Genomic DNA, 12,967 nt, shown 5'->3' with positions numbered 1-12,967 from the left:
TCTCATCTGGCTCTGTACTGCACAACTGGAAAGGCTTTGGAAAGAATCCCTGAACCCCAGCATGGGGAGGGCTGGAAGGGACCCCTGGGGGTCACCCAGTCCAAACCCCCTGCTCTAGTGGTTATCAGGAGCTGAAGGGTTGGCATGGGTCACCTTAGCAGGGTGTAACAGGAGTGGGATGGATGCATGAGGTGAGATGATGAAGGGTGAAGGATGTTAGTGCCTTCAGGAAGCAGGATGCTGCTCATGCTCCAGGATGTGCTCTGCTTCTCCCATCCCTTCCTGCAGCCTTCCTGCCTTGGTATGAAGCTGCTTGTTGTAGCCCTCACAGGATCCCAGCATGGTGGCATTGGAAGGGACCTCTGGAGCTCACCCAGTCCAACCCCCTGCTCCAGCAGGGCACCCACAGCAGCTTGCCCAGCAGCACAGTGCCCAGGGGGGGTTGGAAGCTCTCCACACCAGGAGACTCCACAACCTCTCTGGGCAGCCTGCTCCAGGCCTCCAGCACCCTCACACCAAACAACTTTCTCCTCCTCTTCACATGGAACCTCCTGGGCTCCACTTTGTGCCCACTGCCCCTTCTCCTGTCCCTGGGCACCACTGAGCAGAGCCTGGCCCCAGCCTCTTGCCCCCCACAGCTCCTTTGTCTCTTGCTGAGCATTGCTCAGCTCCCCTCTGGGGCTGCCCTGTCCAGTTCTGGGCCCCTCAATTTAAGGACATTGAGACACTTGAAGGTGTCCAGAGAAGGGCAGCAAAGCTGGGGAGGGGTCTGGAGCACAGCCCTGTGAGGAGAGGCTGAGGGAGCTGGGGTTGCTTAGCCTGGAGAAGAGGAGGCTCAGGGGAGACCTTCTTGCTCTCTGCACCTCCCTGAAGGGAGGTTGGAGCCAGGAGGGGATTGGTCTCTTCTCCCAGGCAGCCAGCAGCAGAACAAGAGGACACAGTCTCAAGCTGTGCCAGAGGAGGTTTAGGCTGGAGGTGAGGAGAAAGTTCTTCCCAGAGAGGGTTCTTATCCATTGGGATGTGCTGCCCAGGGAGGTGGTGGAGCCAACATCCCTGGAGGATCCCAATCCCAAGAGGGGGTTGGATGTGGCACTTGGTCCCATGGTCTAGTCATGAGGTCTGTGGTGACAAGTTGGACTCGATGATCCTTGAGGTCTCTTCCAACCTTGGTTATTCTGTGATTGTGACACTTGGCTCTGCTCTGCTGAGACAGGAAGGACCTGGACCTGATGGAGAGGGTCCAGAGGAGGGACACAAAAATGATCAAGGGATGGGAGCGGCTCTGCTATGAGCACAGGCTGAGGGAGCTGGGGGTATCACAGTATCAGACCTTCTTAAGCTGAGGAGCCCAGAACTGGACACAGGACTCAAGGTGTGGCCTCAGCAGTGCTGAGCACAGGGCACAATGACCTCCCTGCTTCTGTTGGCCACACTCTTCCTGATGCAGGCCAGGATGCCCTTGGCCTTCTTAGCCACCTGGGCACACCTGGGCTCATGTTTAGGTGGCTGTCAATCAGCACCCCCTGGTCCCTTTCTGATTGGCAGCTCTGTTCAGCCTGGAGAAGAAGATGCTCTAGGGAGACTTCAGAGCAGCTGCCAGTACCTGAAGGGGGCTACAGTAAGGCTGCAGAGAGTCTGTTTGCAGGGACAGGCCCAAGGGCTATGGCTTCAAACCAGAGCAGAGCAGATTGAGATTGGCTGGGAGGAACAAGTTCTACACCAGGAGGCTGCTGGAACACTGCAACAGGTTGCCCAGGGAGGTGGTTGAGGCTCCATCCCTGGAGATATTCCAGGTGAGGCTGGACAGGGCTCTGGGCAACCTGAGCTAGCTGGGGATGTCCCTGCTGAGTGCAGGGGGTTGGACTGGATGAGCTTTGGAGCTCCCTTCTGGCCCAGACCATTCCATGATTCTGTGAAGAGCAGAATGCTGATGGGCAGTGGAGGCAGCATGGAAGCTGGCTGGGACATGGCCAAGGTCACAACTCTCCCACTGATGAGGATGGAGAGCTTCATCTGGGTTGGCTTAGGTACTGTAACAGGATCTGGGAAGAGAATCATCCCAGCATCCCTCCTGGCCTTCCAAGTTTAGCATCACCCCTGCAACAAAAGAATTCAGCCACTACTTTTGTTGGGACCATGATTCCGGATCACAGACTTGTCAGGGCTGGAAGAGACCTCAAGGCTCAGCCAGTTCCCAGCCCCCTGCCATGGGCAGGGACACCTCACACTACAGCAGATTGCTCACAGCCACAGCCAGCCTGGCTGCAAACACCTCCAGGCAGGAGGCTTCCACCACCTCCCTGGGCAACCTGTGCCAGGCTCTCACCACCCTCATGGGGAAGAATTTCACCTCAGGAACTGCAAGCAGCTGGAGCATGCCTGGAAATGAGGGTGAAGCTGAGCAGGTTGCTTTGGGTGCTGAGTCTGGGAGAGCAGCCAGGAGAAACATGTCTGAAGTGAGCAGTGAGGTGGACACAGGGCTCTAACATGGGATACCAGTGCTGGGTGTTGCTCTGGGGCACTTCTACATGTCAGCATCTTCAAAGTGGTTTAAAGGCACCATTGGTACCACATCATTGCATCTCCACAGGTCTGGTGAGGAGCAGCTGAGGTTGTTCAGCCTGGAGAGAAGGAGGCTGAGGGGAGACCTTCTGGCTCTTGATATCTCCCTGAAAGGAGGCTGGAACCAGGTGGGGATTGGGCTCTTCTCCCAAGTAGCAAGCAGTAGGACAAGAGGAAATGGCCTTAGAGGGAGCTCTCTGGAGGGCTCAGAGGACGCTCAAATTGCCCCAGGGGAGGTTTAGGTTGGACATGAGGAACAATTTCTTCCCCCTAAGGGTTGTCAAGGCTGCCCTTGTGGTGGAGTCTCCATCCCTTGAGGGGTTTCAGAGCTGTGGAGATGTGGTGCTGAAGGCCAGGGTTTAGTGGTGAGCTGCCAGTGCTGGGTTAATGCTTGGACTGGGTGGCCTTAAAGGTATTTTCCTACCCAAACCATTCCATGGTCCTGTGGATCCATTTGATACCTCAAAGAAGAGCCAAAAAGTCACCACACTTACAGTTGGGTTTGTGGGGTTTATTTTAATGTAAACTTCCACTTTCTTAGGCAATAAATAGAATAAATAAGGAATGTCCTCATAAATAAATTCCTTGTTACACATCAGTTTCCTTTCCTGACAATTGCAGCTGAAGAAAGAAGAGCTTGGAGAGCAATTCCAGTGGAGTAGCTGGGGGGTGGCTTGAGAACAGGGTATGGTTTATCTCCTAGAAGTTCAACCTGAGACCTCCAAAGGCTGCAACATCATTTTTAAGGCACTCCATGAAAGATCAAGTGCTGGATCCATCAAAGCCCCGAAACACCTCACAGGGTTCAGACTCTGCTACTGGGTTTTGTTTTTTCTCCACAGGTCAAAGATCTACCCAGGGTTGTAGAGGGCCAGAGGCCTCGGAGGGAGCTGTCCGGAGGGCTCGGAGGGAGCTGTCCAGAGGGCTCGGAGGGAGCTGTCCGGAGGGCTCGGAGGGAGCTGTCCAGAGGGCTCGGAGGGAGCTGTCCGGAGGGCTCGGAGGGAGCTGTCTGGAGGGCTCGGAGGGAGCTGTCCGGAGGGCTCGGAGGGAGCTGTCCGGAGGTCTCGGAGGGAGCTGTCCGGAGGGCTCAGAGGGAGCTCTCTGGAGGGCTGAGAGGGAGCTCTCCGGCGGGCTAAGAGGGAGCTCTCCGGAGGGCTGAGAGGGAGCTGTCCGGCGGGCTGAGAGGGAGCTCTCCGGAGGGCTCAGAGGGAGCTCTCCGGAGGGCTCAGAGGGAGCTCTCCGGAGGGCTGAGAGGGAGCTCTCCGGAGGGCTCAGAGGGAGCTCTCCGGCGGGCTGAGAGGGAGCTCTCTGGAGGGCTCAGAGGGAGCTGTCCGGAGGGCTCGGAGGGAGCTGTCCGGAGGGCTCAGAGGGAGCTGTCCGGAGGGCTCGGAGGGAGCTGTCCGGAGGGCTCGGAGGGAGCTGTCTGGAGGGCTCGGAGGGAGCTGTCTGGAGGGCTCAGAGGGAGCTCTCTGGAGGGCTCGGAGGGAGCTGTCCGGAGGGCTCGGAGGGAGCTGTCCGGAGGGCTCAGAGGGAGCTCTCTGGAGGGCTCAGAGGGAGCTCTCCGGAGGGCTGAGAGGGAGCTCTCCGGAGGGCTGAGAGGGAGCTCTCTGGAGGGCTCAGAGGGAGCTGTCCGGAGGGCTCGGAGGGAGCTGTCCGGAGGGCTCGGAGGGAGCTGTCTGGAGGGCTCGGAGGGAGCTGTCTGGAGGGCTCAGAGGGAGCTCTCTGGAGGGCTCGGAGGGAGCTGTCCGGAGGGCTCGGAGGGAGCTGTCCGGAGGGCTCAGAGGGAGCTCTCTGGAGGGCTCAGAGGGAGCTCTCCGGAGGGCTGAGAGGGAGCTCTCCGGCGGGCTGAGAGGGAGCTCTCTGGAGGGCTCAGAGGGAGCTGTCCGGAGGGCTCGGAGGGAGCTGTCCGGAGGGCTCGGAGGGAGCTGTCTGGAGGGCTCGGAGGGAGCTGTCTGGAGGGCTCGGAGGGAGCTCTCTGGAGGGCTCGGAGGGAGCTGTCCGGAGGGCTCGGAGGGAGCTGTCCGGAGGGCTCGGAGGGAGCTGTCCGGAGGGCTCGGAGGGAGCTGTCTGGAGGGCTCGGAGGGAGCTCTCTGGAGGGCTCGGAGGGAGCTGTCCGGAGGGCTCGGAGGGAGCTGTCCGGAGGGCTCGGAGGGAGCTGTCCGGAGGGCTCAGAGGGAGCTCTCTGGAGGGCTCAGAGGGAGCTCTCCGGAGGGCTCAGAGGGAGCTCTCCGGAGGGCTGAGAGGGAGCTCTCCGGAGGGCTGAGAGGGAGCTCTCTGGAGGGCTCGGAGGGAGCTGTCCGGAGGGCTCGGAGGGAGCTGTCCGGAGGGCTCGGAGGGAGCTCTCCGGAGGGCTGAGAGGGAGCTCTCTGGAGGGCTCAGAGGGAGCTCTCCAGAGGGCTGAGAGGGAGCTCTCTGGAGGGCTCAGAGGGAGCTGTCTGGAGGGCTCAGAGGGAGGTGTCTGGAGGGCTGAGAGGGATCTCTCTGGAGGGCTCAGAGGGCGCTCTCTGGAGGGCTCAGAGGGCGCTGTCCGGAGGGCTCAGAGGGCGCTCTCTGGAGAGCTGAGGTGGTTCATCACCCTGTTGATGGTGACCGTGCGGATGTGGAAGGCATGGAAGATGCTGCAGAGCTTCATCCTCTCCTTGAAGGACATTTGCCCTGCACTCACTGATGTCTGTGGGATGCTGCTGCGGGGCTTCAGGGCCTTGGAGGGAGGAAAGTGTGTTGGAAACCATCCCAGAGATTGGAGAAAACAGAACCCCTTTAGAATCATAGCATCAACCAGGCTGGAAAACACCTCAGAGATCATCAAGCCCAACCTATGTCCTAATACCTAACACCATCCAATCCCCTCTTGAACACCTCCAGGGATGCTGACTCCACCACCTCCCTGGGCAGCACATCCCAGTGGCCAATCTCTCTTGCTGGGAAGAACTTTCTCCTCATGTCCAGCCTAAACCTCCCCTGGCCCAGCTTGAGACTGTGTCCTCTTGTTCTGCTGCTGGGTGCCTGGGAGAATAGACCAGCCCCCACCTTGCTACAACCTCTCTTCAGGTAGTTGTAGTTCATGCTTTTTGCCCCCTGATAACAACTGACAAGACTTAGACACTAGGATGTGTTCTCCTAAATGAGAAATTTGATATGTTCAATGAAGAGCCCAACCCCAACCTGGCTCCAGCCTCCTGCCAGGGAGTTACAGAGACCCAGAAGGTGTTCCCTCAGCCTCTTCTCCAGGCTGTACAACCCCAACTCCCTCAGCTGCTCCTGACCAGCCCTGTTCTCCAGACCCCTCCCCAGCTTCATTCCCCTCTCTGGACCAGCTCCAGCCCCTCAATGTCTTTCTTAGAGTGAAGGGCCCAGACTTGAACCCAGGATTCCATGTCTGGCCTCAGCAGTGCCTAGCACACGGGGACAATCCCCGCCCTGCTCCTGCTGGCCACACCATTGCTTGTCCCAGCCAGGCTGCTGGTGGCTTTCTTGACCACCTGGACATGCCCTGGCTCATCTTCAGCTGCTGTCAACCAACCTCCCCTTGTCCTTTTCCACTGGGCAGTTTCCAGCCACTCTGCCCCAAGCCTGGAGCTCTCCTGGGGGTGTTGTGACCCAAGTGCAGGAACCAACACTTGGCCTTGTTGAACCTCAAGCAGCAGCAAGGAAGGACAGCAACGCTTACCCTCATCATATCATCAATAGTTGCCAGCAGCTTTTGATCACTGAGGTTCTTCAGCTTTGCCCTGTAGGCTTTCAGATCTTCATAGATGCCCTGCAGGCACTGGCTCTGCAAAAGGCAAAAGCATGAAGAGCTAAAAGCTTTAAGCACAGAGCAAGGACCAAGAGGAGCTCACTGGGGAAGCTCCTTACCATATCAAAAGAAGATCTTTCCAGGCCCAGACAGGTTCCAGCCTGCAAATTAAAGAAGAAAGGGGAGATGAGGATGATGGTGTGTGTGTGTGTGTGTGTGTGTGTGTGTGTGTGTGTGAATTATGTGGCTGTGCCATGACAATAGGCTGCTGAAACCTGAGCTGTGTCCATACAGACTGAATTTCTCTCTCTCCCTTTTTCCCTTTACCTCTGGGTCCTGAGCTATGCAAGCTTGGATGGTGTTGGTTTGATTCTTGGTGATGTCTTCAAGATCAATTTCTTCAAGGATACATTCAAAGCCCAGGGTGTCAGCCTCCTGTGAGGGAAAGGGGAGGTGAGAAGGGTTGGTCGTTGGGTTTATTGGGAGTGAGCTCAGGCTTGGCAGAGATTTTAGGCAGAATCATGGAAGCATTTGGGTTGGAACAGACCTGCAAGATCACCAGGGCCAGCCTTTGCTTTAAGATATTCTTACAGAATTAAGCAGCTGGGAAAAGGCCTTTGAGATCACCAAGCCCAACCAATCACCCAGCACCGTCCAATCAATTAAACCATGGCACCAAGTGTCACATCCAGTCTCTTCCTAAACACCTTCAGGGATGGGGACTCCACCACCTCCCTGGGCAGCACATCCCAGTGGCTAACAACTCTCTTGCTGGGAAGAATTTCTTCCTAACATCCAGCCTAAACCTCCCCTGGCACAGCTTGAGACTGTGTCCTCTTGTTCTGCTGCTGGCTGCCTGGCAGAAGAGACCAACCCCCACCTGGCTACAACCTCCCTTCAGGGAGGTGCAGAGAGCAAGAAGGTCTCCCCTGAGCCTCCTCTTCTCCAGGCTAAGCAACCCCAGCTCCCTCAGCCTCTCCTCACAGGGCTGTGCTCCAGACCCCTCCCCAGCTTTCTTGCCCTTCTCTGGACACCTTCCAGCAGCTCAACATCTTTCCTGACCTGAGGAGCCCAGAACTGGACACAGGACTCAAGCTGTGGCCTCAGCAGTGCTGAGCACAGGGCACAAGGACTTCCCTGCTCCTGCTGGCCACACTCTTCCTGATGCAGGCCAGGCTGCCCTTGGCCTTCTTGGCCTCCTGGGCACAGTGCAGGCTCACGTTCAGCTGCTGTCCACCACTACCCCCAGGTCCCTCTCTGCCTGGCTGCTCTCAGCCACTCTGACCCCAGCCTGTAGCTCTGCCTGGGGTTGTTGTGGCCGAAGTGCAGCACCTGGCACTTGGATGTGTTCAATCTCCTGCCCTTGGACTCTGTCCATTTGGTGTTCTTCCAGACATCAACTCTATCCAGGGCTTTGCACCACTATGGTTTTAAATGTAAAAAGAACTTCTTGAAAGTGAAAACTAAATGATGGCATCTCCCCAGACCTTCTGCCCTGAGCCAGTGCCAGGGAGGGCACAAAGCACCTCTTCAGTGGTGGGGGTTTTTCTGGGTCTCTCAGGTGGAGCTTCCAATGGAAACAAGGAGTTTTAGCAGAAAAAGAAAAGTCCCCTTGGCACTGCTGCCAGGGTGCTGCTTTATGGTGGGAAGAAGCTTCAGCACCAAACCAAACCCCCCAGCAGCAGCAGCACAAGAAGGTGACCAAGTTACGAGCAAGGATTTGCTGAGCCAGCTCTGCGGGGCTTGGGGAAAGGGCTCAAACCTGAGAGTGCTCATAGCAGAGAAGGGCCACGAGGAGGAGCAGAGGGCTGGAGCTGCTCTGCTCTGGAGACAGCCTGAGAGAGTTGGGGTTGTGCAGGCTGGACTCCCAGGAGACCTTCTTGTGGCCTTCCAGGATCTGCAGAGGGCTCCAAGAAAGGTGGGGAGGGACTTTTGAGGGTGTCAGGGAGGGATAGGACTGGGGGGGATGGATCCAAGCTAGAGGAGGGGACATTTAGATTAGATACCAGGAAGAAGTTGTTGCCCATGAGGGTGGTGAGGGACTGGCACAGGTTGCCCAGGGAGGTGGTGGAAGCCTCCTGCCTGGAGGTGTTTGCAGCCAGGCTGGCTGTGGCTGTGAGCAACCTGCTGTGGTGTGAGGTGTCCCTGCCCATGGCAGGGGGTTGGAACTGGCTGAGCCTTGAGGTCCCTTCCAACCCTGACAGTTCTGTGATTCTGTGATGACATGCATGCTTGTGAGGGCTGAGGAGAACACCTCTCCTAAAGCCTTGGTCAGGGGAGGCAGGAAAGCAAAGAGCAGATATTGAGTCTTAAAGGGAGGGAACAGAGCGCATCCAACCTTTGGGGTACCTTCAGCAACCCATCACTGCCCCATCAGTGCCTGCCTGAGTTCCACCACTGTTTCATCACCTGCTGGCTCAGTGCCATGACTGCTTCATCACTGCCTGGATCAATACCATCACCACTCCATCAGCTCCTGCCTGGGTACCATCATTGTCCCCTCACTGCCTACCACCCACCCATCACCTCCTACCCAGGTACTATTGCTGCCTCCCTCAGTATCTTCACTGCCTTCCTGGGTACCAAGCCTGTCCTACTACTACCTGGCTTGGTACACTTTCACCACCCCATCACCAGGAGGGTACCATCATCACCTTCCTGGGTACCAACCATCCTCACCACCCCATCACCAGGAGGGTACCATCATCACCTTCCTGGGTACCAACCATCCTCTCCACCCCATCACCAGGAGGGTACCATCATCACCTTCCTGGGTACCAACCATCCTCTCCACCCCATCACCAGGAGGGTACCATCATCACCTTCCTGGGTACCAACCATCCTCTCCACCCCACCACCAGGAGGGTACCATCATCACCTTCCTGGGTACCAACCATCCTCACCACCCCATCACCAGGAGGCCCCCACCTGGATAACATCATCACCTTCCTGGGTACCATCACTGTCCCATCACTGACTCCCTGGTACCATCTCCAACACATCACCACCCTTCTGAGAACTAGCACTGACTCCCTGTGCATCATCACCACCCTCCTGAGAACCATCACTGACTCCCTCGGTACCATTACCACCCTGCTGGGTACCATCACTGACTCCCTGGGTACCATCTCCAACACATCACCACCCTGCTGGGTACCATCACTGACTCCCTGGTACCATCTCCAACACATCACCACCCTGCTGGGTACCATCACTGACTCCCTGGGTACCACCTCCAACACATCACCACCCTGCTGGGTACCATCACTGACTCCCTGGTACCATCTCCAACACATCAGCACCCTGCTGGGTACCATCACTGACTCCCTGGTACCATCTCCAACACATCAGCACCCTGCTGGGTACCATCACTGACTCCCTGGTACCATCTCCAACACATCAGCACCCTGCTGGGTACCATCACTGACTCCCTGGGTACCACCTCCAACACATCACCACCCTGCTGGGTACCATCACTTTTCCATCACTTCCCTCTTGCCTTCCAATCATTCTCCCCAAACCTATCACCACCCTCCCGGGTCCCACCCCTGCCCCATCACTCCCCGCTGCCCACCCAAGCCCTGGCAGACCTTCAGCCGGTGGAGGGAGGCGTTGGCAGCCGCCAGCAGCTCCCGAGAGTGGCTCAGCCAGTGGGTCCGGTTGTGCCGGGGGGGCGGCAGCGCCCGGGCAGGGGTGGGTAGTGCCAAGGCCAGGCAGAGCAGGGGCAGCAGCCGCCAGCTTGCTGCCCTCTGCCGCCTGCAGAGCCAGGGCCGGGCACGGCGAGGCGCTGCCTGCCCGCGGCTGCCGCTGCTGCCGGTACCGTTCCGCTCCATGCCGCTGCCGGGGGAGGGATGCTGCTGCCGGCCGGACCTCGGCGGCTTTTATAGAGGGGCGGAAGGTGCGGGGGTTCCCTTTCTTCTCCTTCCCTTTTCCAGGAGCGGCCCGGGGAGCGCTGGGCAGCCCGGGAATCCCGGGGCACCGAGGGAGGGGGAGAACGGAGCTTCTGGGGGGTTGCCAGAGCCTGAGGATGCTGCGAGGCAGAGCTGGGCCCTGGGGAGGCTGAAAGTGCTTGATCAGGAACCACAGGGGCGCCAAGAAGGCCACCAGCATCCCGGCCTGGGTCAGCAAGAGTGTGGCCAACGGGAGGAGGGCAGGGATAGTCACCCCGGACTGGGCACTGGGGAGGCTGCACCTTGAACCCTAGGGTCAAGCTGTGGGTCCCTCACTCCAAGAAGGACACTGAGAGGCTGGAGTGGGTTCAGGGAAGGGTAACAAAGTTGGTGAAGATTCTGGGGAGCTGAGGCACCTGGGGCTGTTCAGCCTGGAAAAAAGAGGCTGAGGGGAAACCTTCTGGCTCTCTCCAACTCCCTGAAAGGAGGTGGGAGTCAGGTGGGGATAGGTCTCTTCTCCCAAGGAACAAGTGACAGCACAAGAGCAAATGGCCTCAAGATGCACCAGGGAAGGTTTAGATTGGACATAAGAAACAATTACTTCCCCCTGAGGGCTGTCAAGGCCTGGCCCAGGCTGCCCAGGGCAGTGTTGGAGTCCCCATCCCTGGAAGGGCTTCAGAGCTGTGTAGCTGTGGTGCTGAAGGACATGGTACAGTGCTGAGCTGGCAGTGCTGGGTTCATGGTTGGACTGGATGAGCTTGGAGAGCTCTTCCAATCTAAGTGATGACAGAACCACAGAATCAACCAGGTTGGAAGAGACCTCAGAGATCATCCAGTCCAACCTCCCACCCAACCCTATCTGATCAACTAAACCATGGCACCAAGGGCCTCATCCTGGCTCTTCTTAAACACCTCCAGGGATGCTGACTCCATCACCTCCCCAGGCAGCCCATTCCAATGGCCAGTCTCTCTGTCTGTGATGAACTTCCTTCTAAGATCAAGCCTAAACTTCCCCTGGCACAGCTTGAGACTGTGTCCTCTTGTTCTGCTGCTGGCTGCCTGGGAGAAGAGACCAACCCCCACCTGGCTACACCCTCCCTTCAGGTAGAATAGAATAATAGAGAATTAACCAGGTTGGAAAAGACCTCAGAGATCACCAAGTCCAACCTATCCCCCAGCACCATCCAATCAACCAAACCATGGCACCATGGGCCTCATCCAGGCTCTTGCCAACACCTCCACTGATGTTGACAACCATGTTTGTGGCTCTGAGCAACCTGCTCTGGGTGCAGTGCTGAAAGGAGCTGAGCAGAAAGCTGGGGACAGACTTTTGAGCAGGGCCTGTTGTGACAGGCCAAGGGGGGATGGCTTGGTCTGAAAGAGGGAGATTTAGATGGAGAGAAGGAGGAAATGTTTTTAAGCTGAGGGTGGTGAGAGCCTGTCCCAGGCTGCCCAGAGAGGTGGGAGATGTCCCATCCCTGAAACCATCCCAGGTGAGGTTGTCTGGGGCTCTGAGCAACCTGCTGTGGTTGGGGATGTCCCTGCTGAGTGCAGGGGGGTTGGGATAGATGACCTTGAGAGATCCCTTCCAACCCAACCCATTCAGGGGTTCTATTCCCTTTCCATGCAGCATGCCACAAGCTTACAGAAAAGAAAGAGTTACTCCAAATGTTTTAGTCACCCACAGCTAAGCTTTGCTTTTCCAGGGCTTCTTATTAAAAATGAGACTGAGGAGGTATCACTGATGAATATTCATGAGAACCTGCCCAGATAAATGTCTGTGTGTTAATATACTTGCTGTAACCCACCAGTATGAACTGATGTTACACGTGGCCATAGACTCACAGAGCTGCTTGGGTTGGAAAAGCCCTCCCAGATCATCCACTCCAGCCAGCAACCCAACCCCACCATGGCCACTGAACCCTGGCCCCAGCTGCCATGGCCACAGCTTTCTTGAGCACCTCCAGGGGTGGGGACTCCACCACCTCACTGGGCAGCCTCTGCCAATCCCTGACCACTCTTGCAGCAAATAAATTGTTCCTCATCCCCAACCTAACCCTCCCCTGGCAAAGTTTCAGGCCTCTGCATCTACCACCTGAAACTAGGGAGAAGAGACCAACCCCCACCTGGCTCCATCCTCCCTTCAGGGAGTTGAGAGCCAGAAGGTCTCCCCTCCTTTTCTCCAGGCTGAACAACCCAAGGTCCCTCAGCTGCTCCTCCCCAGCCCTGTTCTCCCCCAGACAATCCAACCTAAACCTCCACTCTTAGCCTGGGCAAAAAAAAAGCTGGATAATCAGAGAAACAGAGAATCAATAAGGTTGGAAAAGACCTCAGAGATCATCAAGTCCAACCTGTCACCCAACACCTCCTGACAACTGAACCATGGCTCCAGGTGCCACATCCAATCCCCTCTTGAATGCCTCCAGGGATGGGGACTCCACCACCTCCCTGGGCAGCACATCCCAATGGCTAACAACTCTCTCAGTGAAGAACTTTCTCCTCACCTCCAGCCTAAACCTCCCCTGGCACAGCTTGAGACTGTGTCCTCTTGTTCTGCTGCTGGCTGCCTGGGAGAAGAGACCAACCCCCACCTGCCTACAACCTCCCTTCAGGGAGTTGGAGAGAGCAAGAAGGTCTCCCCTGAGCCTCCTCTTCTCCAGGCTAAGCAACCCCAGCTCCCTCAGCCTCTCCTCACAGGGCTGTGCTCCAGACCCCTCCCCAGCTTTCTTGCCCTTCTCTGGACACCTTCCAGCAGCTCAACATCTTTCCTAACCTG

The 12,967-nt window shown here is 57.3% G+C and overlaps 1 protein-coding gene across 1 annotated transcript; it reads right to left on the bottom strand.

The window, feature by feature from the left end:
• Positions 1-5,098: 5,098 nt before the first annotated feature.
• On the bottom strand, positions 5,099-10,134 carry IL12A (interleukin 12A). Its single transcript, XM_068164267.1, has 5 exons — positions 9,892-10,134; positions 6,629-6,736; positions 6,421-6,462; positions 6,233-6,337; positions 5,099-5,263 (listed from the first exon to the last, which is right to left on the bottom strand). The coding sequence occupies exons 1-5, from the start codon at positions 10,132-10,134 to the stop codon at positions 5,099-5,101; spliced, it is 663 nt and encodes a 220-aa protein (XP_068020368.1).
• Between the last annotated feature and the right edge of the window lie 2,833 nt (positions 10,135-12,967).

The sequence above is a fragment of the Melanerpes formicivorus genome, unplaced genomic scaffold (assembly GCF_026170545.1).
Source record: "Melanerpes formicivorus ecotype bairdi unplaced genomic scaffold, bMelFor1.0.p_v2 SCAF_78, whole genome shotgun sequence".
In the NCBI taxonomy this organism is placed as follows: Eukaryota; Metazoa; Chordata; class Aves; order Piciformes; family Picidae; genus Melanerpes; species Melanerpes formicivorus.
The sequence above is the reverse complement of the archived record's forward strand: the minus strand, read 5'-3'. Positions and strand labels throughout refer to the sequence as shown.